The 27,541-nt window shown below is 48.2% G+C and overlaps 1 protein-coding gene across 1 annotated transcript in view; it reads right to left on the bottom strand.

Annotated features, from left to right (window-relative positions):
* Positions 1 to 23,124, bottom strand: part of SELENOI (selenoprotein I) — a 46,409-nt gene extending 23,285 nt beyond the window's left edge. Inside the window, exons 1-5 of the mRNA XM_055120845.1 lie at positions 22,919 to 23,124; positions 5,451 to 5,519; positions 4,529 to 4,637; positions 3,354 to 3,428; positions 141 to 403 (exon numbers count right to left, since the gene is read on the bottom strand). Coding sequence (XP_054976820.1) covers positions 141 to 403; positions 3,354 to 3,428; positions 4,529 to 4,637; positions 5,451 to 5,519; positions 22,919 to 22,975 — 573 coding nt within the window. The 5' untranslated portion in view covers positions 22,976 to 23,124. The remainder of the gene's footprint in view (positions 1 to 140; positions 404 to 3,353; positions 3,429 to 4,528; positions 4,638 to 5,450; positions 5,520 to 22,918) is intronic.
* Between the last annotated feature and the right edge of the window lie 4,417 nt (positions 23,125 to 27,541).

The raw sequence follows: 27,541 nt of genomic DNA, 5'->3' as shown, positions 1-27,541 counted from the left end.
GCAGCTATCTGTTCTAACCCCCCCCCCCAAAAAAAAAGAATTATGAACAATAAGGAAAGAATGAATTTAAAAAATAACCAAAAAACCTTCCCCAAGAATTCAGGGCAATGTTGCAAATTTGTAGCAGGACACATACTTACCACCTGGCTAATGTCATATCCCCAAGGCAGGAAAAGAATTCCTGTGTTATACTTTTCCCAGTGGGACAGGATGAAAGAGAACAAAACGACCCAGAGCAGGAAATAGAGCACAAGAACACTGACACCAGACGATCCTCGTCCAAAGATGGAATACACAGTGACCACAAAGTAAACACATGACCAGCTATCCAGGCCATGGTCAAAAAGCTCCCCTAAAGGGGTGCTGGAATTGGTCCTCCGGGCTTGCTTGCCGTCCACACCATCTGCAACAGAAACACATACACAGGAGAAGCTCAACATCTGAGCGGTACAGAGGAAGGTGCCCCAGTAAACAGGGGCAAACAATCAGATGACAGGAATGCTAATTAAATGACGTGCAGATTCCAGCTACGGGGGGGGGGGGGGGAAGGGGTGACACAACACATTAATTCCAACAACTTATACATACTAGAAATAAAATCTGTCATTTCTCAGTCTCATCTGAAAGTGTTAATCTATCAGACGGACTGGCTGATTCTAGGCCAAAGAGATGCTCCCGCTGAGCTCTGCATCCCGCCAGCTCCACGTCCAGGTGCCCACACAGCCCACTCTGTTCTCAGCACCCCTAGCCCCACCCGACACCACTGCAGACCGCATTCACGGGCACTCGATCCTCCTGTCTGATGTGACTCTGGTTTCTTTACAGATTATGACTCCACAATTTCAGATGTTCCCAGGAAAGGCTTTGTTTTGTGTCCGTATCTGGGAGTGCTCAGGGATGACTCCTGACTCTGCACTCAAGGATTACTTCTGGGGAAGCTCAGGGGACCATATGCACTGCTGGGGATCAAACTCAGGTTGGCCTCGTGCAAGGCAAGCACCCTACCCGCTGTCCTATGGCTCTGGTCCTGCACTATTCTTGATACCATGACGATTATGAGTCTTAGAATAAACTAAGTTCGTGTCCAGAGTTACACGATAGCAAGTAACACACTTGCCTTGCATGCGGCAGACTCGGGTTCAATCCCTGACACCCCATATGATCTCCTGAGCCTGCCAGGAGTGAGCCCTGAGCACACTGCCGGGCATAGCCAAAAAAAATGTTCTAAGTTTGTTTCCAGAGTATTGACAAATAAGAACAGAAACTAAACATGGTGATTAAAGCCAGGCTGTGGGGCTGGGGAGGTTGTTCAAGAGGCTGCAATTCATACTGTGCACCCCAAGGCACCTCATGGTCACCCCCAGCACCACCAGGAGTGACCCGAGCTTGTGCTCAGAGTTAGGAGTTGCCCCCAAACACTAATGGGTATGACCAAGCCCCGCCTCCCCTCTCCCCCGCAAAAAAAAAAAAAAAGGTAAAAATGCAATTTTCACCTAGAAAAGGAAAGGAAAAGGGCAGTTTTTCTCTGGGCTAAGATAACCCGGAGTGCCTTTCCAGGTGAGATGAAATTTGAGTGGGAACATACAGAATGAGTTGGATTTCAGCAGCGAGGAGATAAAGGCGTGTAGCATTTCAAGAGCAGGGGAGCCCTAGCAGCAACGCCAGGGGAAAGCGCGTGCAGCCAAGACAGCACCCAACCGTCGAGCTGGACCCGGAAGGAGCCCGGGCTCAGCACGGTCTCCCCACACTGCCAGGAGTGGCCCCAAAAGGCAAAATTCATAAAAGAAAGCTAAGTCAGGCCACATATGAGATATTATGAAACCCAGCAGGCCCTACGATCAGTGAGTATGTTGCCATTTCTGAAGCAAAAAAAAAAAAGTAAAAATAGTTACGTTAGTATAATAAAGACTATAGACCATCTCCTGCTCATGGCAAGTTGTACAGGCACTTCCGGGAGGTCAGGATTTTTCCAGAACTGTGGATCAGAACTAGGTAGCTGCTGGCAGAGTGTCAGTAAGGCCTCACCATACCACAGGCTGTCCCAAGATGCCAGCCCACCCTCACTTTTCTCTTCTATTTCCCTTCATCCTTACCAACCAATACACAGCAGGACTTGAAAACCTGCTCATCTTTAATAAGAGATGTGTTAAGTAAGAAACTTTTAACTAAGCTTTCCCATAACACGTCGAGACTCCACTCTCTTCCTTGCCCAAGTTCCTGCAGCCCTATTATCTAGTGACAGCGCTTAATCGCGTATCAGATTCTACTGGTTACTCGGGGCTCTGCGCTCAGGAGGCAGGTCATCATCTGAAGAGATCAAAGGAACTTTACATCGGGGTGTGCATGTTTCACAGTCATCTGAAGGTCAGGGATGTGGCAGTGGCAGGGCACCTGTCTAACATGGGTGAGCCCCTGGATTCTATCCCCAGCACCAAAGAAGGGGGACAGAGGCAGCCAGGAACGGGGCCCCTACAATGTGTCAGCCGCTGTCCTAGACACAGGAGACAGCAGGGAGCAGAGCACAGCTCCTACTGCCAAGCAAGCAAGACTGGGCACATGGTTTCAGTGCTGGGGAGGGAAAGAGGTGACAGGAGAATAGAAAAATGCAGGGCAAGCCATTCTTAGCAGGAGACACAGACCCAGCCCATCGACCTGTGCCTCCACCAGACCAGAACTGACCGCTTCCTTATCTGTTCTCACTCCTGCGGTTAATCACACTACCTCTCACATGCCCCCGTCCTTCCCAATCTTGGGGCCAGAGAGATACTACAGGGGGCAGTAGGGTGTTTGCCTTATATACAGCCGACCCAGGTTCAATTCCCGGCATCCTATGTAGTTCCCCCAAGCATGGCCAGGAGTAATTCCTGAGCGCAGAGCCAGGAGTCACCCCTGACCACTGTTGGGTGTGGCCCAAACAAACAAAAAACCTTGCCACCAAAAGGACATCTCATTCCAGGGGTTGACACGTATTTTGTAAAACAGCAGAAGGTAATTCAGGCACTGTGAGTCACTCAAGTCTCTGTTGCAACTAATAAACTGTATCTCACAGCAGGAAAACTATCTGATACTGCGTAGAGGAGCGAGCACTGAGGTGGAGTCCCATCAATTTTCAGTTAGCAAAAATAGGTGAGGGTCCAGATTGGGCCACAGCTGGGAGTTTCCCAGATACACTTTAAATTCTAGCGATGAATAACAGTCTTTTTCATGCAAAAACTCAAAAGCACTTATCCAACTTAACAGGGTATTACTAAATTTTGGTTAAAAGTTAAACTATTAGGGAAAATGCTGATTCAGTGCAAGGCACCTGCTGACTGACCAACCCTGAGCCCAAGGGGAAGGTGACGACTTCTTACCTAGTGTGTAGGCGGTGAAGTTGAGAATTCCTACCAGAATCCACACCCAATCAGGGACGTGTTTGTGGCCCGGTGCTGCAAAAGAAAGCAACTTCAATTTGAACGCTTTCTCAGACAGTGTACGCTGTCAATAAGAAATGGGTCTATCTTAAATTCAAATTAGAGACCTTACAACACATTCTCAACACAGAGTGATATTAAAATATATCAGCACACTCGGACAAAACCAGAGAAGAATCCACCCAGCCAAGCCCTCACATGGACACTTAAATCTGAGCTCACAACTTAAGGCTTACTGTTCCTATTTGCTAGAAACTTACATGGGCCTAGAATGAAACATGGTTTTGCAATAAAAAAAAAAATGCTTAGGAGAGAAGCGGCCAAGCATTCTGGTGAGCAACACGGCCGGAGAAATGCTCCGGACCCAAATTGGGGCCAGCAACACCGGGGAGCCGGACGGAGGAGGTGTCAGCACACCTTCTCCAGATGGAGCCCTGGTGACACTGAGCAGCAACTAACACGGCTCCGGGATTCGGGACTGGGACACATCCGAGCCTTTAGACCTTTTCTAAAACCTGAAAACATACAATATTTTAATGGAAAACTATTTATCAAATGCTTCCTTAGTAGGGCTATCTGTTTGGGGGTATAATTCCCACAACAACAGTGAGTTTTGTGTTGAAATATGGAACGTAATCAAGGTAAAGAGAAAATGAAGTGAAATTCATCAGTTATACAGTTGGGGTGGGGTGCGGGGGCAGGGGGTATACTGGGGATTTTGGTGGTGGAATATGGGCACTGGTGAAGGGATGGTGTTTGAATACGGTATAACTGAGACATAAACCTGAGAACTTTGTAACTTTCCACATGGTGATAAAATAAAAAATAATAATAATAAAAAATTTTTTTTAAAAATGCTTAGGTTTCATCTGATTCAGTACTGTTTATGATTATATTATAGGCACGTATTAAATCTTCAGTCTAGACTCTTTCACTAAACCAATTAGTTAAACAAAAAATCTTTTGATTTGGATACAGATAGATCTGATGATGCCAACTGGATGGTTCTGTGCACATGGATAACTTTGTAACTAGATACAGCACTTTGTAACTTCATGCAGAGCACCTTGGGGGTGCTCCCTTCCAAATAATAAAAATAATAATAATAATCTTACCTGAAGCATAAAAGTCAGGATCGAAGTATGCTAGAAGTAGGAAATTGAATACAACCAGCAGAAAGCCAGAAAAGGTGATCAGATTTGGAGCCAGCCAAGTAGGAAATGCCTTTTAAAATGAAAAAATACAGATATATTATTTTTCACAATTATAATTTAAAAATTTATTATTTATAGTTATTAAAGCAGAGGAGCCTCTGTCCAGATCATAATACAACATGTAAACTTAATCTATAATAAAAACTATAGAGTTGAAAGACACGTGTGGAGTGATCACTACTGAAATGTATACCATAATCTCTAGTTGATAGATACAAGCATTTCTTATCTCTATTTTTACATATTTCAAAGGGTTATACCATCAGTGGTTCCTCATAATCTTTTTTTCTTTTTTATTTTTCGTGGTGGTGGGTGGTGGTGATGGGTGGTGGTGGGTTGGGTGTTTTGGTGGTGAGGTGGGTGGTGGTAAGTGGTGAGGATTTCTTATAATCTTCATTTTAGAAAAGTTTAAGAGGGGGCTGAAGCAATAGCACAGCGGGTAGGGTGTTTGCCTTGCACGCGGCCGACCCAGGTTCGATTCCCAGCATCCCATATGGTCCCCTGAGCACCACCAGGAGTAATTTCTGAGCGCAGAGCCAGGAGTAACCCCTGCACATCGCCGGGTGTTACCCCCCCAAAAAGAAGCAAAAAAAAAAAAGTTAGTTTAAGAGATATTTTTACAAAGCTGATAAATTCCAATGGATATGTATTCTTAAGAGTTCAACCATAAGGCAGATCAAAGGACAAATTACTAAGGGAAGAGGGCAGTAGAAGGGGAATTTCTCAAGTTAGCCTAGTAACAGTGTGTCTGTTAACAGCTCCCAAGTAGTTTAATATATTTAAAATCACAAAAACATATGGAAATGCCTACTGGCCATCTTACCTTTACTATAGTGTTCCAAAATGGATGCATGACATACAGAGATAGTGGGTTGGTGTCTACGGCACTGTACTGTGAAGAAATCAAAGTAATATTCAGTTTATTATTGTGTATTATCAAGTACAATATTTCTTTATTTTATTTTATTTTATTTTACTTTTTGGGTCACACCCGGCGATACACAGGGGTTACTCCTGGCTCTGCACTCAGGAATTATTCCTAGAGGTGCTCAGGGGACCATACGGGATGCTGGGAATTGAACCCGGGTCGGCTGCTTGCAAGGCAAACACCCTACCCACTGTGCTATCGCTCCAGCCCCAGTACAATATTTCTTCAATGAAAACAAACACCTAAATAACCAGGAGAGGAGGCTGAGAGATAGTAAAGCAGGTAGGATGCTTGCCTGGCACGTGACTCACCCAGGTTTGGTTCCTGGCACCCCATATGGTCCCCCAATCTCCTCCTGGAGTGGTCCCTGATCACCACTAAGTATGGCCCAAAAATCCAAAATAAATTTTTAAAAATCAGGAGATTATATCTATCTAAATAATGAAACTGGAAGGCCAATAAAAATGGTGGAAGTCAGCTCAGCCAAATACTGTTTTTCCCCCACTCAACCAATTTTTCCATTATGACTTTCAGTAGAAAGGGGCCATGGAGGTAACTCGACTTCCTGGAGTACATGCTCTGCAAGCAGAAGGCCCAGCTTCGACCTACACACACAGGTCCCCTGAGCACTGAGCTGGGATTAGCCCAGCACCACCAGGTGTGGCCTAAATCCAAAAGAACTTTCCATTGCTTACAAGCTCCACTTAACTAAGTGGGTCACTAACGTACACTGTACACATTCAAACACTGACCACACCTGATACCAGCTTCCGGAATTCTTCTCGGCTAACAGGAATCTCCGAGCCACCGTGGGCAAGTTCCTTAATCTCTGCTTTAGTTTCTTCCCTTGTAAGATGATGATGGCCTTTACCACAAAGGATTGTCATAAGCATTAGGCTAACTAATACAAGAGGCACTTAGAACAGTATTTGATCCTCAGGAAGTGCTTTGTGTGAGCCAACAGAAAAAACACATTTATCAGAAAAACCCTGTCATTCCCTCTGTGGCAGGAGCCCCAGACACCTCTGAACCCCGGAGTGTTGGGCCGGCATGACAGTACAGAGGGTCCTGTGCTGCCTGCATGCAGCTGGCCCTGGGGGGATCCCCGGCATCCCATCCGGCCCCCTGATCCCTGCCAGAAGTGATCCCTGATCAGAGCCAGGAGTAAGACCTGAGCACCATCAGGTCCAATGGTGCTCCACCCCACCCAATTTATACTTTGTATTTATATGTATAAAAATAAAAGGGAAATAAGGTTTTTGTTTTCCTCCAGAAAATACTACTAGCAGGGACCAGAGAGATAGTACAGGAGTTACCGTAGCTGCTTTACATGTGGCCAATTTTGGGTCAATCCCCAGCACCACACATGGTCCCGGCGTGCCAGGCGTGACTCCTGAGCACAGAATCAGGTGTAATTCCTAAGCACCACCAGAAGTTCCCCAAAGAAGAAAACATATTACAGGCCGACACCTCATTTTACCCTTAGTTGGCTGGCTGGGACCAACATTCAGGGCCCAGAGACACGAGACGGATGCATGCTCTGCAAGCTAAGAGACCGAGTCCAAATCCCTGCTCAGGGGGAGTGGCCCTTGAGTCAAAGTTTTTATTTATTTATTTATTTTATTTATTTATTTTTTAATTGCATCCCCATGTGGAAAGTTACAAAGCTTTCAGGCTCAGCTACACAATGCTCGAACACCCATCCCTTCAGCAGTGCACATATTCCACCACCAAGAAAGTTTTTATTTTATTACACATTTTTATTACAAATTAAACCAACATTTACCTGCAGTAAGGCACTCTAAGTTTGCCAAGCCTTTCCACATAAAGATCCTGCCACATAAGAATTCTCAACTGACAGAATTTCTGCCTTTTGGTCCTCAGACCTGAGAGCATGGAGGGAAGATGAACCCCTAAGAGAACCCAAGCTTTACCACTTCATAAAGGCCCATATAGGCCCTCTAACGCCAGCCAGGTGGTATAGTCAGTTGGAAAACCACCAACTCAAAGAAGCTCCAATCAGAAGAAAGCCGTTTAGAACACTCCCTGAATACCCTACATGATATACAATATTCTTAATTCCAATGATTGCCAAGTTTCAACTAGCTGCTTTTCATCATTTGAATTTAGGTCTAAAAAATGGCCCTTGACTCAGCAGTTAAAGCAGCTGCCTTGCAAGAGTAAGGCCTCAAGTTGGGTCTCCACTGCCAGCACGTGCACCAAGCCCAATTCTGGCAGCAAGTCACTTCCGGCCAAACCACAGCTGGTGTGTCAACACGACACCTAGAGGTTGAGAGCCCGAGCAGGCACAGGGACGAGCATCACTGCAACCCCCACGAGCACTACAAGAATGTAGGTATGCAGGGGCCAGAGCGACAGTACTATGGGAAGGGCGTCTACCTTGCAAGCAGCCAACCTGGGTTCGATCGCCAGCATCATATATGCTCCCCTGAGCCCTGCCAGGAGTGATCCCTGGGCACAGAGCCAGGAGGAACCCCTGAGCACTGTCGGGTGTGACCCCCAAATAAAAACAAGAATGCGTGCAGGTGCCACAGCAAAAGGAGTATGACCCCTGGCATGCGATGTAAAAGCACAACTAAAGGGATTCGGACCCCGCAAACACCGTGATTTACCATGCTGTGTGATCACCACACCACGAGTGCGACTGAGGGAGGAAGCGGGAAGGAGGGGAGAGTGGGGAGGGCTGTAACTGATGGTATTTTGATTTATTTTTTCAATTCTGAAGTTTTAACTCTAAATCTCTATCTCCAGGAGACCAAAAGAATGAAAAGCACATAGAACTATATACAAAGTCAGTTCACCTAACTGGATTTTTTTTTTTACAGGTAATAATAGCTCAAATGTACTGAAAAATTACTGTGAGGTTAGAAAAGGAAGCAAACAATAACCCTAAAGGACACACTCATGCTCAAGCCTTCCACATCTGAGGGTTTCTCAAGGGTACTTGTCACTGGGGAAAAACAAAGAAACTTAAAACTGTGATTCAAGAGAAGGAGGAGGAAAAAAGAGAATTCAAATCTTAAATACGAATGAATAAGTAAAATACAAGCTTCTAATGATGGAACAACAGACTTCGTTTATTTGTGAGCACTGGTTAAAATAATTCCGTTTTGAGTAAAACGATGTTCGGGAACTAACAGAACACCCAGTCGCTGTGACTCTCGAGCCAGTCCTGGAAAGATGCAGGAAGGCCACAGTCTGAGCTTGGGAGGGTCACGCAAAGGCAAGAGTCAGTCGAGAGCTCAGGGGAGACCTTAATTCTTGCATGCCTGGCACTATCGGGACATGAGGACAGCTGAAACAGATCTCTCTCTTTCTCTCGCTCTCTCTCTTTTTTCTTTTGGGTCACGCCAGGTGATGCACAGGGTTACTCCTGGCTCTGCACTCAGGAATTACTCCTGGTGGTGCTCCGGGGACCATATGGGATGCCACGAATCTAACCTGGGTCGGCTGCATGCAAGGCAAACGGCCTACCCACTGTATTATCTCTCCAGCCCCACAGATCCTTTTATAATGCCACTAGCTGCAAAACAAGAACAAAAAACTTTAGGCTAAGGATGTGGCCCTGCATGCATCCCTGGCACCCAAACACAAAACAAAACCCTAGGGTTTGGGAAAGGGTTAGATAAGGCCTGGGAGTGGGACCTCGGCCTGGTGCTGCTCAGGCCTAGCTGTGCCAGGGCGCACCAGGGTACTCTAGTGGTGCCAGAAGAACCATGCGGTACCAGGACTCAAACCCAGTGTTTCTGAATGGCAAGGATGCATTTAAGTTCATTATCACTGTATCACTGTCACTGTCATCCTGTTGATCATCGATTTGCTCGAGCGGGCCCAGTAATGTCTCCATTCATCCTAGCCCTGAGAGTTTAGCAGCCTCTCTTTACGTGTCCTTCCCAATGGTGCCGTATTAGAGGCTCTTTAGGGTCCGGGGAATGAGACCCATCATTGTTACTGTATTTGGCATATGCATACGCCACGGGGAGTTTGCCAGGCTCTCCCCCGTGTGGCAGTAAACTCTCAGTAGCTTGCCAGATTCTCCAAGAGGGAGAACTAGGCTATCAGATGTCAGATACAATATTTAGTATATGTAGTCTAATTTATAATAGTGAGCCTTTGTTGATAATCAAAGATTTAGAAGTAGGAGGGTTGTTCATTATCTCCTGAAATAAAAATTTTACATTTAAAAAAATATTTCAGAGGCCAGAGAAATAGCTCCATGGGCAGAAGTGTAGGCTTTGCATGCAGAAAGACTAGATTTGAATCCTGGCTTGACACACAAGGTCCTGTGAGCACTGCCAGGAGCAACCCCCCAGTACAGAGTGGGGAGGAGCCCCTGTATAAGAGAGTGTGGCCCCAAACAAGCAGAACCATATTTCAGTTAACTGTGGAAATTTATAAAATATGGCTTGAGTACAATCTAATAATAAGTCAATCATTTCAGAAGTAAACTCAAATGATATTCTGACTATTTAAAAATTATTTCCAGGAGGCTGGAGCAATAGTACAGCGGGGAGGGCATTTGCCTTGCATGTGGCTGACCCAAGTTTAATTCCCAGCATCTCATATGGTCCCCTGAGCACCGCCGGAAGTAGTTCCTGAGTGCAGAGCCAGGAGAAATCCCTGTGCATCACCAGTGTGACCCAAAAAAGCCAAAAAAAAATTTTCCCCAATAATTCTTGAATTAAAATTTTGTAGTTTTAGGCATAAAGAGCAAGACAGCGATAAAGAACTGATTTTGGGTCACCACTGCATTCTGAAATTATTACTACTCAAACCAACTTTCTAGGTATCTCTAAAATGAAATAATTCAACTGTCAACCTCCCAAGAACGGAGAAGAGGACCAGAGCGATACTAGAGCAAGTAGGGCATTTGTCTTGCACTGTTAAGTCAAATTCGATCCTGACACCCCCTCTGGTTCCCTGAGAACCACCAGAAGAGCCCAAAGAACTCCTAACTGTCTCTCATCTGCTGCTTTACATCACCCGTCCCTGGCAATTTGTTCCACAGCCACAGAGCATGAGTCCAAGAGTACCACCTCATCTTCTTTCCTTGTAAGCGGGTGTCTTAGGGCTCCGATCCACATAACAAAACTAACTGGTGCTTGAGCACTAACATATGAACGTGAACGTGACAGATGCTACTCCTTTACATTTGTCTCCCACTTTAATAGCTGCTCTCAGATGCTGGGAAGTTGAATACTGCTTTGCTGAGGTGGTTCTCCATATGAAGTTTTTATGAACCAGCTAAAAGATAAACCACACCATTGCTCTGGTGACTCATCTCCTTAACGTGACTTCAAACACCTGCACTGCCAGCAAGAGAAGAGGTGGGCGAGCGCTGAGCAAGTGCTCACTAACTGAAGGGAATTTTGCTAGAACAATCCACTAGAACCTTAAAAACGCCAAGCCTAGAGGCTGGGAGATTCCTTAGAGGTCTTTGCACACAGAAGGCCAAGTCTGAGCCTTGGTGTCTACACTGCAAGGCCATGAAGTAAGCACCAATACCCCATGTTACAAGGTGCTTGTATGACCCTCAAGTAATTTTTTTTTTTTGGTTTTTGGGTCACACCCATCGATGCACAGGGGTTACTCCTGGCTCTGCACTCAGGAATTACAATTACTCCTGGCGGTGCTCAGGGGACCATGTAGGATGCTGGAAATCGAACTCAGGTCAGCCGCGTGCAAGGCAAATGCCCTACCCACTGTGCTATCACTCCAGCCCCAAATAAAAATATTTTTAAACCAACCCCCAAAAGACCAAACCCAACTTTAAATGCACACACTAAAAGAATGGATCATTAATTCTGGGCAGAAATGAAAAGTTTCTAAGAGTTCATCTTCCCAACAGAAGAACTACACGCATGAGGTTTTAACACCACGCGGTCCCCAGGCCCTGCTGGGTGTGGCCTAAAAACCATTTTTTGAAAAATAAGAAAGAACACACCCACAGAGGACATGACTCAATGGGTAATGAGAGTCACTTATATCTGCTAACCAGTCATCGGGGAGGGCGGTGAGAGAGAAAGAAAACGGGGGGGGGGGGGGGACAAGAATAAGCATGTCTAATGACAAACAGGCCTGCTTGCTAGCGAATGGTGTAAGATAAGACAAAAGGAGAGCATGACGGTGCCAGGTTATCAAGCACTTGATAAAACGTAAAAATCCGTGCAAAGAGGAGAGTGGCAGTGGAGAAAATGTACTCACTCGGCCTTTAGTACAGTTTTCTATGTTTTAATAAAAGGAAAGACCAGAAGTCAAAAACTCTCTGTGGGACCCAAACCAGACAGACCTGTCGTTCATCTACCCATTCAGTTACACTCTTGGCTTCCTTTCCTGAAACACCCTTTCCCGTGGCGTCTCACGGGGCTGTGTGCATGTACTGGCTGCCGGCTGCTGTTCACCGGCAGGGGAGCATTAATGTCACTGATTTTTATTTCCTTAACACCAATAGAGTCACTGCATGTTGATAAAGAAACTGCAGCACAAGGCTAAAGCAATAGCAGAGGGGGTAGGGATCCTGCCTTGCGTGCAGCCCACTGGGTTCAGTCGATCCCCACCATCCAAACAGCCCACAGAGGGGAAGGGAGGGGTGGGCAGGACTGGAGAAGAGAGGGCCAGGGAGAAGGGCAGAGGGGGATGGTGGGGAGGAGAAGAGAGGTGAGGGGAAATGAGGGGAGGGTAAGGGAGGGAAGAGGAGAAGAAAGAAGAAACTGAGGCATGTATATACTACTCAGCTACAGAGGGCTGAATCATGCAATTCGCTGCTGCACGGGTGGATCTGGAGAGTAACATGCTGCGTGAAGTTAGTCAGGAGAGGGACAGATATAGAATGATTTTCCCTCATAGCACTGTAGCACTGTCATCAATTTGCTTGAGTGGGCACCAGTAACGTCTGCATTGTGAGACTTGCTGTTACTGTTTTTGGCATATAGAATACGCCACGGGTAGCTTGCCAGGCTCTGCCGTGCGGGCAGGAGACTCTCAGTAGTTTGCCGGGCTCTCCGAGAGGGACTGAGGAATCGAACCCAGGTCATCAGTGCAAGGCAAAAGTCCTATTGCTCCAGTCCTGATCTCCCTCATATGGTAACAAATAGCCAGAGGCAATGGAGCCTGAGAACTGACCTACAGAACTGAGCTCAGCCTGCGGGGAGAGGAGACAGCAGAGGGTGTGGTGCTGGAACACCGAGCACGACCCTTATCAGGAGTATACTGCAAATCAAGATGGTAAGAATTTTTTTAAAATTTTGAGTCAGAGCAACAGTACAGTGGTTAGGCCATTTGCCTTGTACCCAGATTCCATCCTTGGTATCCCTTATGGTCCCCCAAGCACCACCAGGAGTTATTCCTGAGTGCAGAGTCAGGAGTAACCTGAGTATTGCCAGTGGGGCCCCAAAACAAAAACAAACCCAAAAAATTAATGAAAATTACATTGGGCTGGAGCAATAGCACAGCAGGTAGGGCGTTTGCCTTGCACATGGCCAACCCGGGTTTGATTCCTTCGTCCCTCTCAGAGAGCCTGACAAGCTACCAAGAGAATCTCGCCAGCACGGCAGAGCCTGGCAAGCCACCCGTGGCGTAATCGATACGCCAAAAACAGTCACAAGTCTCACAATGGAGACGTTACTGGTGCCCGCTGGAGCAAATCGATGAACAATGGGATGACAGTGACAGTGACAAAACAAAACAAATAAAAGTCACCGTGTGCCAACCAGGCACTTCACAAAATTTAATTCAGATAATAAATGAGGTAAGTGCTGCCCCATATCCCAGGTAAAGAAACCTAGTTTGGGCTGGAGAGCTCAGTGGGCAGGGGTACTTGCTTTGCAAACAGAGGCCCAGGCTCAATACCAGCACTGCAGAGTCCACAGAACAACCCCCAGGCACTTAGCTGGAAGTGGACCCCGCCAGGTGTGGCCCCCAAGAGCAAACAAACACAAGAAACCCAGTTAGACTAAGTTATCTGCTCAAGATCACAGAACCAGTCTGTGGGCTGTTAAACACTTACTGTTAATCTCAAAGCTGTCAATCAAAAGCTTTTCACCTCTGGGGCTGGAGCAATAGCACAGCGGGTAGGGCGTTTGCCTTGCATGCAGCTGACCCGGGTAGATCCCAGGCATCCCATATGGTCCCCCAAGCACTGCCAGGAGCAATTCCTGAGTGCAAAGCCAGGAGTAACGCCTGAGCATCGCTGGGTGTGACCCAAAAAGAAAAAAAAAATTAAACAAAAGCTTTTCACCTCTGGAGCCCAGGATGCATATAGCTCATAGTTGAGGGTAGGCCTGGCCCTGGATTTGGTCCCCAGTACCACTCCACAGTCATGGCTACCCTCGAAAAAGAAGCGAAGTTCTGGACTGGAGCGATAGTACAGCGGGAAGGGCGTTTGCCTTGCATGTGGCCAACCTGGGTTCGATCCCGAGTATCTCATACAGTTCCCCAGCAGTGCCAGGAGTAATTACTGAGTGCAGAGCCAGGAGTAAGCCCCGAGAATTGCCAGATGTGACCCCAAAAGCTAAAAATAAATAAATAAGAGAGCAAGGCGATGGGGCTGGAGCGATAGCCCAGCGAGTAGGGCGTTTGCCTTGCACTCGGCCAACCTGGGTTCAATTCGCAGCATCCTATATGGTCCCCTGAGCACCGCCAGGAGTGATTCCTGAGTGCAGAGCCAGGAGTAACCCCTGAGCATCGCCGGGTGTGACCCAAAAAGGAAAAAAAAATAAGAGCAAGGCGCCTTTTTTTTTGGTCTTAATTAGAATAGTCAGTAAAATGTTTTTTCTTTGGGGGATGGGACATGGGTCACTACCATTCATGGCAGCATTCCTAGAGGCCAACAGGGCACTGCCTGGCAGTGCCCAGGCCTCCAGAGTGACACCCCAGTGGTGTTGGGGGGACAGGGCTGTCAAGCTCAGGTCCCTGGTGGATGTGAGAAATGAGCCTTTGACCAACCACTTAGCTATTTCATTGGCCTCTGAAAATATTATGCACAAAATAATGTAAGACTGCAATAAAAATATCATCTACTACACTAACTCTTTTTAGCCACTTTCAGTACTGGGATTTGCAGTCCTGTAATCTCCTCAGCAGAGAGCCCACTTCCCTAACCAGTGTCCCAACCGCTCCCCTACCCCCCACCCCCACTTCCACATGAGCCGTGATTAACATCCTGTGGCTAATCTGCTTGCAGTCATCACAAATGAAAATAAAAAGATGGGGGCTGGAGGGATAGTAGAGCGGGTAGGTTGCACGCAGCTGACGCGGGTTCGAATCCCAGCATCCCATATGGTCCCTTGAGCAACGCCAGGAGTAATTCCTGAGTGCAGAGCCAGGAGTAACCCCTGTGCAGGGGATCGAACTCAGGTTGGCCATGTAAGGCAAACACCTTATGCCACTGTGCTCTCACTCCAGCCCCCCAAAATGAGATTTCCTGAAAACAAAGGGTGGAGGCCTTCGAGCTGGCCCGAGCAGTAGAGCACATACCCAGCCTGTGTCAGGCCCTGGGTTCGATCCCCAGCACTGCACGCTGCCACCACCAGCACTCTGGGAGTGGTCCCAAACACCTCTGGATTGAGGAATACCATCTGTGGACCCCACAACAATGAAAAAAGAAACTGGCGGGGGTGGGAAGGGGGGGTAGCACAGTGGGTAGGGTGCTTGCCTTGCATGAGGTCAACTCAGGTTCGACCCCAGCTATTCCAAATGGTCCCCTAAGTACTGCCAGGAGTAACTCCTGAGGACAGAGCCAGGAACAAGCTCTGAGCACCACCAGGTGTTGTCCCCAAACTAACAAACAAACAAAAGGAACATTTGGCTTTAGGAGAGAGGGGTTACAACGAGAAGTGCTCAGGAGTGACCCCTGGTGGTGGTCAAGAGACCAGCCATAATGGGAGATCAACTCAGGTCAGCAGCATGTGAGGCAAGCACCATACCTCCTGTTGCTACCTCTTGGGTCCCAGCTTGCTTTGTTAAAAATATTTCTTAAAAAAACATTTTGGTGACAAAAACAGAACCCAGAGCTTCATATATACATACAGGCAAAACATGTGCTCTACTACAGAGTTTTCTCCCCAGCACCAAATTTTCTTTGTCTTTATTCCACATCCATAAAGCACACTTTCATCTTTGAAGGGCCATGCATGAGGCTCCTATTACTCTGCAGACAGAGCAACACTTATCACTTTAATTATAACTGTGCCTTTGTTCTGTCAGGGCAAATCACTCAAGTCTACTACCCTCAAATATCTGAAATAGTATTTCCTCCCTGAACTAATTCTTGGTCTCAAGAGCTGGTGTCATCATTACCCAGGGGAACTTTCCAGAGAACACTCACAAAACTACATCAGTGCCTGCCCACCCCCTTTATCCACCTATCACCCCAGATGCTTCCCATGTGCCACTACACCATCTTGTCTATTTAAAGTCCTACACCAAGAATCACAATGCAAATGCCCAGGGATGACCCTAACCAGCAGATAAAATGAACCCAGCAGACCCGCACGGAGCAGGTGGATTGGAAGGGAAAGGGACCAACGACAGAAAATGCCCTTTCTAAAGAGGGCAAGCACAGTGCAAGAGAAAGTTGGAGTCGATAAATGTAGTCCATACACCAATTTTTCAGAATCCAGAAATCTGAATTTTTTGGGGGGAGGGGGGTTTGGGGGTCACATCTGGCAGTGCTTGGTGGACCATGTAGTGCCAGAGATCGAACCTGCGGGTTCCTGCGTGCAAAGCATGTTGTCCAGCCCTTTGACTCATCTGTCAAGCCAAGAAATCTGAACTTATACAAACAAGACACTAATTGTTTCTCTACACCCAGAATGCTCAGGGGACCATGCAGTGCCTGGTATCGAACCTGGACAAAGACACTAACTTATAAAATAAAGGAGGGAGGCAGCTTTACTTCTTCTGCCCCCCAGCTTTAGCCTCTCTCTCCTCCCCCTCCCCACCAACGCCGTTTCAGTCCCCAGTGCTTTGTTTGGAGGCCAGACTCAGCATTGCTGAGGGCTTACTCCTGGCCCTGTGCTCAGGGATCACTTTTGGTGGGCTCAGAGGACCATATGGGGTGATGGAAAACCTGGGTCAGCCGCATGCAAGGCCGCTGCCCTACTCTCTGTGCTCTGGCTCGACCTCAAGGCCCCACTGCTCTGATTCGGGCCTTTCTTTGGTTTCCCTTTCTTCTCTTGTCAGTGCTGGGCCACACCCCGCCATACTTCGGGCTCTGCATCCTGGGCCACACCCAATGTGCTTAGCGCTCCGTGAGTGCTGGAGACCACTCCTGGGCTCCCTCACGCCCTTCTCATTCCCTCCCTCATTTCATAGCCTGTTTGATGCAGGTGGATCCTAAAATGTCCCCAGATCACAATCACCTCCACCAGCAGCCATTCATTTTCTAGGAGCTACCAGTATGGACTTCCTTAAAATTGAATCCTGATCCTAAAATAAAACACACACACACACACACACACACACACAAAGGGGCAGAGGGGAGGTTCGGGGGGAGTGCCACACCAGCAGTATATGTGGGACTGGGTGGCACTGGGTGGCACTGGGGAATCAAACCCAGGGCTCCCCCCACGCAAATCATGCACTCCAGCAAGCTGAGTCACCTCCCCAACCCTCCCTATAGCACTCCCAAGGTGCGTGACAGAATCCTGCCTTCTATACCCGGGTAACAGCATCTCCCTGCCTCAGTCTCCTGAAGTAGGCTAAGAATCATTTATTTGCTTTTGATTTGACAAAGCCACACAGCAGTGCTCAGGACTTAATTCTGCTCTGTGTTTAGGAATCTCTCTAGCCGGGCTGGGGAGACCATATGGAGCCCTGGGGAGCAAACCCCAGTCAGGTGCATGCAAGATAACTGCCCTTCCTGCAGTCCTGTCTCTCGACCTAGCACTGGTTATTTAAACACTTTCCCTACGGGACTCTTGTGTCACTAGTGCTTAGCCAGTAGAAACACTGGTCTGCAGTAAGATCCAGGCCTCCTCCCTCCTTAGCCGCATCTCCAGCCACGGAGCCGTTCGGCCAAACCATATAACTTCTTAGGCGCCTGGAAAATCCTCCCTGGCCTCAGCCTTCTTGCGCTCCATCGCTCCCTTGTTCTGTCCATGCCCTTCCCGCCCTCTGCACGTGGCAATGCCTACTTAGTCTTCATCTTTCTCGACCAAGTTCTGCCTTCTCCTCCCCATCCCCTCTGGAGACAGTCTCAGCATTAATGCTGTCTGGAAGCCGCATCCGTCTCTACGGCACGCAGCACTTACCTAACTTTATTAAGTATTTATAACTGTGTTTACTTGTCCATATGCCACCAAACAGGGTTCCTTGAAGGCAATCATCTTAGCATTGCTTAACTGTGTAGCTCCAGTGCTTCGTCTGACACAGCGCAGGTCTCAGTAAATAAATGCTTATTCAATAAAGTCGAGCCCTATGAACCGGCCTGGGCAAAGCCGGATTCTAGTTCTTTAGCACCACAGAGCCTTTTCCCAAGCTGCAGCGTTTCCAATCTCTTACTGCAGACACTGATGAACAAAGATCACAATTCCTATGATCAGGCTGTTGCCCGTGGGGCTCACTGTCAGGACTAGGAGGAATCGATTCATCATACAATGATGTCTTGCAACCCAAGGAGAGTTCACAGAGTACTTCCTCTCTGAAACACAATGATACAATTTGAAACTATCTGCCACACTATCAGGTAAAACTAGCCTTCCCTAAGTTTGGTCAGGTGACCCGGTGGAAGCTGCACCCTCCTTGATAAAGTTCAGTGACAAAGGAAGATAGGTGGGAAGGAAGGACAGACAGAGGGGAGGAAGGACAGCTTTGTGAGACTTGGATCAATGCCTGAAGGTACAGTCACAGGCAACAGGCAACACTGGCAGTGGAGCCCCTGGCATCCTTACAAAATACAAAAGTATCCTTCAGCGACCCAGGGGAAGGAACAGTTTCCTTTCACAGCTCTTCCAAACCAAGTTTGTACTGTATGACACTTTCACTCCTTTGACAAATATTTGTCCGGTGCCCCCTTGTGCTCAGCTTGTTCGTGCTGAACAAGACAAGAGGCCCCGCGCTCCACCCCCTCCGGGGTTCATCTGCTGATAGAGAAAGCAAAGGCAATTAATTATTCAGCTATCTTTTAACATAACCGAGAATACGCGCATTAAGAGAGCAAACAGCACAGACTCCATCCCATGCTTTCTTCTGTAGTGAAAATCAATTTTCTTACAACTGTCTGCAATAACTATAGAGACCTAATTACCACTCCAAGCATACACCCCTTTCAGCTGTTATTCTGAATAACTGCCAGGTTTCCAACTGTAGCTCTCAGATGTTCCTCTAGGGAAGATAAAGAAATTAAACTCACTGGAAAGTAATGTTACCATCAGCTGCCTTTTTAGGAGCCGTTTCCCCCTCTCACATCTCTTTGCTCGAAAGACAGGGTCACATCAGGGAATGAAAATCTCTTTTGAGTATTTTGAGTCTCTACCCATTTACGGGGTGATCTTCAAATGCTCCTTTGATTCAATAAGCATTGACAAAGCACTGTCAAAGGCAACATAATGGCAATGCGGAATCTTCAGGAGAAAAGATCTCTAGGCAGAATTCACGGGGCCTCCGGATGAAACTGACCCCCAAGATCTTTCCTTTGGATCTTTGGGTTTGTGTTTTACTTGGTTTTGTTTTTTCAATAGGAATAGAATACTAAATTAAAAAAAAAAAAAACACCCTCTATAAAAAAAAAAAGGTTGAGGGGCAGACAAACGGGTGCTCGCCCTCTGAAGAGAGGCCTCTTTCTGGCTAAAATAATAACCAACTCTTTTGTGAACACCGTACACTTACTAAATTGACCTTTGTTTTCCATGATAGGAAATCTGCTGTCAGCCACAGGAAATGAGTCAGATAACAGAAGAGAAGAAAAAGATGGGCACACAAGAATCATCTACAATTTCCTGTAAATTAGACACCTGGCTAGCTGGAAACAGAAATCTAGGAAAAACTGCTCGTTACCGACACTGCTCAAATGAAACAGCTACTCTTGCGGCACCCACATAGGAAGTTAGACCCTGTGAGAGTCTCCAGCAAATATTTACAATGCAGAGCAGATAACAAAAAGGGGCAGGGATGAAGAAAGACAGGAGCTAGCTGGGTTAACAACCTTCTTTGATAAAAGTTGTAAAGTTCTGGCCTAGAGTACAAAAAAGGCGCTGGAACTTCTTTCCACTTACGGCACTAAAACAACTCAGCATTTGGTGCGCACCAGGTTGGCACAATATTGCTTGCAAGTAGAAGAATATACTGCCGGGATTTCTAAGGGCCCTCAGTTTTTTCAATTCAAGTTAGACCAAATCCAGATTTTTTTTCCAGTTATTGATTCCTTCCACAAATGTTTACTGGGGGAGTAACACACCCAGTTTGCACTGTGCTGTGTCACGGTGGGCTGTAAGACAAGTTCAAGCACACCTCATACATCAAACAATTAATTCTACAAAGAGCACAATTATAGGGAAAGACAGACCCAGGGAACACTTCTTGGAGAAAATACCATTCAAACTGGGATGTGAGCATGATCAGAAGTGGGCAGGGGCGCTCCCTGCCTGGCAAACATAACATTACTTGACGATGTAAAAAAAAGAAAAGTGGGGGAGAAATAGGGGACAGAGGGTGACTAAGGCTGGAGAAGCTGACACAGTGAGTGGCTGGACAAGAAGCTGATCATACAAGGACCAATCAGACCAGGAAAACCCATGAAGATCAAGTGATGAGTTTTTTACTTCATTTCAAGAGCATAGGAAGCAAAGAAATGATAAGGCCAAAATGAGTGCTTTTAAATTTCTTTTTAATTTAGGGAGCACAGCAGGTAGGGCGTTTGCCTTGCACGCAGCCGAGCCGGGTTCGATTCCCAGCATCCCATATGGTCCTCTAGCACCGCCAGGGGTGATTCCTGAGTGCAGATCCAGGAGTAACCCCTGGGCATTACCAGGTGTGACCCAAAAAAGCAAAAAAAAAAAATATATATTTTTAATTTAATTTAATTTCTTTTTATTTTGGTTTGGGCACTATCCCAGTGGCACTCAATGCTCTGGGTGACTCCTGCTAATGCTCGGGCATCAAACCTGGGCCTCCCACAAGCCAAGCAAGTGCACTGGCCCTCTGAGCTCTCTTCCCAACCCTCATGCATCCCTTTTGAAAGATCATCTATCGTTATGGGACTGCAGACGCGGCTCAGTAGCAGAGCACCTGCCGTGTGTGCATGTGTGCGTGCGTGCGTGTGTGTGCATGTGTGTGTGTGTGTGTGTGTGTGTGTGTCCCTGAGATCAAGCCCCAGCCCCACAAGAAAATAAGTCAGTAATGGGGCTGGAGTGATAGCATAGCGGGTAGGGCGTTTGCCTTGCACTCGGCCAACCCGGGTTCAAATCCCAGCATCCCATATGGTCCCCTGAGCACCGCCAGGAGTAATTCCTGAGTGCAGAGCCAGGAGTAACCCCTGTGCATCGCCAGGTGTGACCCAAAAACAAAAACAAAAAAAAAGAAAAGAAGTCAGTAAAAGATCACTATGAAAGACAGGGGAGAGTTTATGCAAAGAAGTGAAGTAATGCGATGTTTCCTATTTTTAATAAAAGATCACTCAGAAACCCAGAGAAAGAAATGGGAGGGCAAAAGCTGATGTGGGTGAGCAACAATACTAGAGTATAACCCAAAGTATGAAATAAATATCCACGTCTTCGCACATTGCCATTGATGAGCGAGGAGCTATACACTGGAGAGGAGACACAGAATCCCTAATAGATGACGGCCCTACCCTGCCATCAAAAAGTGGGGGGCTGAACTCTCCCCTCTGTTCCTCTGGGCTGTATGGGGGCTTCCTTCCCCCAAAAAAGTTAACTTTCTAGGGGAAGATGGCAAAACACTACCTGGGCCAAGTGGCTGAGAACTCCTGCTCAGAGCAGTACTCAAAAGATCCTGAGCTGAGAATAGCCCTTCCCCCTGTGGTCTTCCCCTCACACCCCCAGCCTCAGTCTCCCAGGAGACACCCCACCAATCCCAATGGCTGGATCTGAGGGCCTGAACTCTCAAGGCTGTCAAACACAGGAGAAGCCTGAGGAAGCATGACAGCAAGAAGAATCGGGAGCCCTGCATGATAACTAAGCCAAATGCAGTTTCCTGGATGAGATCCTGGTATAGAAAAGGGGGGGTGGGGAATAAGGACGGGGTGAGGGAGGCAGTTGGGAGGATGGGAAGGTCATGGGAGGGGGATGGAAACGTCAATCAAGAATGTCTTTGGGTGAACAATGTGCAGAGGTTCATTCATTGTCACACACGTCCCCTCCTAACACAACCTACTGCTACCCTATGCTAGTAACAGGGGAAACTGGATGGGGAGTCGGTGGGAACTCCCGTGAATGATGCTGCCTCCCCTGTACACCGGCTCTAAAAATGATTCTCAAATGAAAGAAAGTCCGCAGGGCAGAGCCGCGAGCCAGCGAACCACTGCAGACAGAAAACGCTAGCACACAATGGACCCGGTGATTCACGGGCCGGCGGGTGGGGGAAGAGAAAACGGGAGTGAAAGTCGCACAGGTAGACAGGATGAAAGGTCACTGCGCACATTCCGGACCGGGACACTGGATGATCAGCTGCGGCCATTCGCTGATAAGGCAGCCAGAGGGGAGAAAAAAAAAATCCCAACTTGGACTCGCTGCAGAAGCGATGGGGCGCGCGGAGCCGCTCCCGTTCTCCCCGTCCTGCCGGCAGCACCCGCAGCGCGGAACGACGGAGCCCGAGAGAGGCAGCCCGGGGGACACGGGGTCCGGCCCCGGCGGGGCGGAGCGGGGAGGGGGTTGCACGCTGGCCGGAGCCCGCCCGGCCGCCTTCCACGAAACCGTTCCTTCGAGGAAGGCGCCTTCCCGCCGCGCGGGCTCGGCAGGCACTCCCCCTTCCCCGGGCCTCGGGTGCCCACTCCCGCGCCCCATCCCTCCTCAACTTGGGCGCGACGGCGGCGGATGGAAAGTTCCTGAAAAACCAGGACGATCGGGAGAAGAGCGAGCGCGAGAGCGAGTGGGGCGGGCAAGTGCATCGCCCCGCGGGAGAAGGACGCGCTCGGCTCCGCGCCCCACGAGCGAGCGGGCTGCGGGAGAGCGCGAGGCTCGGGCTGGACCCTCCACGCACGCCCGACCCCAAAGTCCCGGGGCTCGGCAGGACACCCTCCCTCCAAGCACCAACCCCCCCCCCCCCGGGGAAGACCTCCCAGCCCGCCGGGCCACGCGGCGCAAGGTGACACGGGCAGCGCCGGCGCCCCGGCAGCCCGCGAGGGCCGGGCGAGGAGGGAGAGGGGCGTCCGCGGGGGCCCGCGCTACCTTGTACTTGTCAAAGCCAGCCAGCTGCTCCGGGCTCACGTACTCGTAACCAGCCATGGCGCCCCGCACGCCGAGCGCCCCGCTCGGCAGCAACTCTCCGCGACGCGGTGGGGGAAGCGTGAGCAACTCCCGGGCTCAGCCGCCTAGGCTGGGAGGACCCGGTCTGGCAAAGGAGGCATTAAAAAAAAAAAAAAGCCGCGCTCCGCCCACTACGCACGCGTCGCCTCCGCGGCCACTTCCGCCGCTTTCCAGGGCGCAAGCGTAGCCCCCCACTCTTCCCCGCCCATCGAGGGCGGGTGGCTGGCCCGCTCTCGCGGCCCGCCCCCTCCGGCCGTCACAGCCCAATCAACGCGCATCAGGCAACAGTCAGTCCCGCCTCCCCAAGGCTCCTCGTCGCTTCATTCGCTAGCGTCAAAATTGGTGAGCTGAGGTAAGGCAAGAGAGGTGAAAGGTCAGTTTCCCAGAGGACTTTGCTCCTCGCAGCTAGTGCAGGGATTTGGTTAAGTGAGTCTGCTTCCAGGCAGATATGTGGGGCCGCCAGATTTTTCGATTTGGGGGTAGGGTGGTTGTCTATGAAGCAATTCAGCAGATTCTCAGGGAAAAAGGGTTTGCGCAAGTCGTGAAGGTTAAGCAGAAAAGGTCCGTTCCCGGCCCGCCTGCAGTCCCCCGCGCACAGGTGCGCTGCCGACTGGGGAGAACTCAGTGGACACGATCCACGTAGAGAAGCGTTGGAAAGTTCGGTGGGAAGGTTTTTGCAAAGGGGTGTGTAAGGACGCTGGGGACAAAGCCCTCAAAAGGCCGCGTTGTTAATGAACCTTGGACCGCCCCGTCACAATGCACTGTCAGTGCAGCTGATTAAGAGTTGCTGCTAAATTCCCCCCCCCCCTACTAGGGCGCCGGCTCTAGGCTTCAGGGGTCCTTACATGCGACACCCAGAAGTGCCTTAATTGGTCCACAGGGGTCCTTACATGCGACACCCAGAAGTGCCTTAACTGGTCCAGTACAGCGATTTTATTTACTAGCCAGGCTAGTAAATAAAAAATTTTAAAAACTACTAGCCTGGCTAGTGTGTATCAATCTAAATGAAATGAATAGCAACAGTTGCCACCGCTCTGCTGCTTCTCTGCAGCGAATTTTACTTTCGTTATCAACGAGATGAAGTGGGAAACATTTTTCCCACTTTGCTACTTAGGAAATCAAAGTTTAAATTTCTTTTCTCCTGTCCAAGATTACATCATTACACAGGTCAGAGAAGGTCAACCCCGAACTCCATGTCCCTAGGGAAGTTTCGTTTCTTGGTGTGTTTGAAACAAAGGTTACTTTTCGACCACTCATGTTCTTTACAGGCTTTCATTTAACAAATACTTTTGGGTTTTTGTAGGGTTTTTGTTTTTGTTTTGCCAAGTATATTTCTGCATATGTCTTAATATCAGGCTGGAGCGGTAGCACAGCAGGTAGGGCATTTGCCTTGCATGTGGCCACCAGGTTCAGTTCCTCCGTCCCTCTCAGAGAGCCCAGCAAGCTACTGAGAGTATCCCGACCATGTGGCAAAGCCTGGCAAGCTACCCGTGGCATATTTGATATGCCAAAACCAGTAACAACAAGTCTCACAATGGAGATGTTACTTGTGCCCACTTGAGCAAATCAATGAACAACAGGACGACAGTGCTACAGTGCTATGTCTTAATATCCTAGCATATAAGGTTATTATGTGGTAATACATATAAATATCTATTATACCTGGTGTGTAGTAGATGATCAATAAACAAGTATTTTTTTTGGGGGGTCACACCCGGCGATGCACAGGGGTTACTCCTGGTTCTTCACTCAGGAATTACCCCTGGCGGTGCTCAGGGGACCATATGGGATGCTGGGATTAGAACCCGGGTCGGCCGCGTGCAAGGCAAACGCCCTACCCGCTGTGCTATTGCTCCAGCCCCCACTATAAACAAGTATTTTAGACTGGAGCGATAGCACAGTGGGTAGGGCATTTGCCTTGCACTTGGCCAACCTGGGTTTGATTCCTTCATCCCTCTCGGAGAGCCCGGCAAGCTACCAAGAGTATCTCACCTGCACGGCAGAGCCTAGCAAGCTACCCGTGGCATATTCGATATGCCAAAAACAGTAACAAGTCTTACAGTGGAGATGTTACTGGTGCCCACTTGAGCAAATCAATGAACAATGGGACAACAGTGCTACAGTGCCTTAAAGAGAGGGTTTGTATCTTAATCTCCTTCAGGTCCCCTAGCCTGTAACCTGCAAATAATTCATGGTCACAATGTTTTGTTGAACAAATGAGTCAAGATTTCCGATAGGCTGTGAGGAATCCAGTTTTGAGAAAGATATAAAACACAGAACATGGGACTGGAGCAATAGCACAGCGGGTAGGGCGTTTGCCTTGCACGCGGCCGACCCAGGTTCAAATCCCAGCATCCCATATGGTCCCCTGAGCACCGCTAGGGGTGATTCCTGAGTGCAGAGCCGGGAGTAACCCCTGTGCATCGCCGGGTGTGACCCAAAAAGCGAAAAAAAAAAAAAACAGAACAGAGCTCCTTCACAGTTGCTGCCCTACTAGGGCTGTGGCTCAGCGGAAGAGCACATGCCTTATATATGTTGCTCTGCAGAAGGAAGGAAGGAAGGAAGGAAGGAAGGGAGGGAGGGAGGGAGGGAGGGAGGGAGGGAGGGAAGGAAGGAAGGAAGAAGAAAGAAAGAAAAGAAAGAAAGAAAGAAAGAAAGAAAGAAAGAAAGAAAGAAAGAAAGAAAGAAAGAAAGAAAGAAAGAAAGAAAGAAAGAAAGAAAGAAAGAAAGAGAAAAAGAAAGAAGAGAGAAAGGAAAGAAAAAAAGAAAGAAAGAAAGAAAGGAGAGAGAAAGAAGAGAGAAAGAGAGAAAGAAAGAGAAAGAAAGGGAAACAGAAAGAAACAAAGAAAGAAAGAGGGAAACAGAAAGAAAGAAAGAAAGAAAGAAAAAGAAAGAAAGAAAGAAAGAAAGAAAGAAAGAAAGAAAGAAAGAAAGAAAGAAAGAAAGAAAGAAAGAAAGAAAGAAAAGAAGGGAGGAAGGAAGGAAGGAAGGAAGGAAGGAAGGAAGGAAGGAAGGAAGGAAGGAAGGAAGGAAGGAAGGAAGGAAGGAAGGGAGGGAGGGAGGGAGGAAGGAAGGGAGGGAGGGAGGGATTGAGGGGTCGGAGAGATAGGTATAGCAGGTAAGCCACTTCCCATGCATGTGGCCAACCTGGATTTGATTCCCAGCACCACATCTAGTCCCGGAGAACTGCCAGGAGTGATCCCTGAGTGCAGAGCCAGGAGTAAGCCCTGCGTATTGTTGGATGTGGCCCCAAAACCAAACACTAAATAAAAAAATTATTTTTAAAGAATTAAGTCATTGCCTAGTTTATTTAAGGTGGTGCTGGAATAAGAGGACAAGTTATCAAACTTTTTCCTCCCCTCTCCTTTGAACCACAGCAGGTGATGCTCAGGGTTTATTCCTGGACTCTGCACTCAGGGTCACTCCTGGTGTCTCAGGGAGCCATATTGGTTGCTGGGGATCAAACTCAAATCTGCCACGTGCAAGGCAAACGCGGTATCTGCTGTACCATCAGGTCCCTCTGGTTTGCTTTTTGCTGCATTTTACTTTTTTCTTTTTTAGGGGTGGGGGCCACACCTGGAAATGCTCAAGGGTTACTCCTGGCTCTGCATTCAAGAATCAATACTGGCAGTGTTCAGGGGACCATATGGGATGCCAGAAATGGAATCTGGGTCAGCTGCACGCATGGAAAATGCCCTACCCACTGTGCTATCACTCTGGCTCCATATTTTATGTTTTTCAAACATAACCCTACTTGGCAAGAATGTATGAATAACCTGTTTCCTCCGTTGTCTCTATCACAGAAAAGCCATCCACGGAGTGCTGAGGTTGGTCATAAACTACTGTCGTTGCCTTGGACTTCCCACGTCGGTGGGAGAAGATGGTGCTGCTGGTACTCCGTGTCTGGGAAACCCAATGTATTTCAAGCCATTCTTGTGCTCTTGATCTTGGAATACTAAGCCTTGGAATACTAGTATTAATAGTTGGAATACTCTCAAAACTAAGAAAGGCAGTGTTATAGTCATCGATCTGAGGAGCACAGAGGCCCTATGTGATGCAAGCAGGACTGAAATGACAGATTTGGGCTGGAGAGATTGTACGGCAGCTAGGGCACTTGCTTTGCTGGGGGTTGATCTCCAGCATCCCATATGGCTCCCTGAGCACCACTAAGAGTGATCTCTGAATGCAGAGCCAGAGCACCACCAGGTGTGGCCCCCAAAATTATAGGTATAGTTACTTATCTGGATCCTCTCCGTACTTGCCATTCTTGTTTTGAAGACTAGTAATTATTTCTATTACAGTCATTACTTGTGAGCATGAGTGTTAAAAGGATAGTTATCTTTTAAATGACTCTGATGGGGCTGGAAAGAGAGTACAGTGGGTAGTGTACGCGCTGACCCAGGTTACTCCCCAGTACCCTAGATGGTCCCCCGCACCTGCCAGCAGTGATCCCTGAGCACAAAGCCAGGAGTAAGCCCCATGCGCTTACAGATATGTCCCCCAAACAAACAAAAATTGCTCTGAGCACTGAACAGTGCTTGGGGG

The sequence above is a fragment of the Sorex araneus genome, chromosome X (genome assembly GCF_027595985.1).
Source record: "Sorex araneus isolate mSorAra2 chromosome X, mSorAra2.pri, whole genome shotgun sequence".
Classification (NCBI taxonomy): domain Eukaryota; kingdom Metazoa; phylum Chordata; class Mammalia; order Eulipotyphla; family Soricidae; genus Sorex; species Sorex araneus.
The sequence above is the reverse complement of the archived record's forward strand: the minus strand, read 5'-3'. Positions and strand labels throughout refer to the sequence as shown.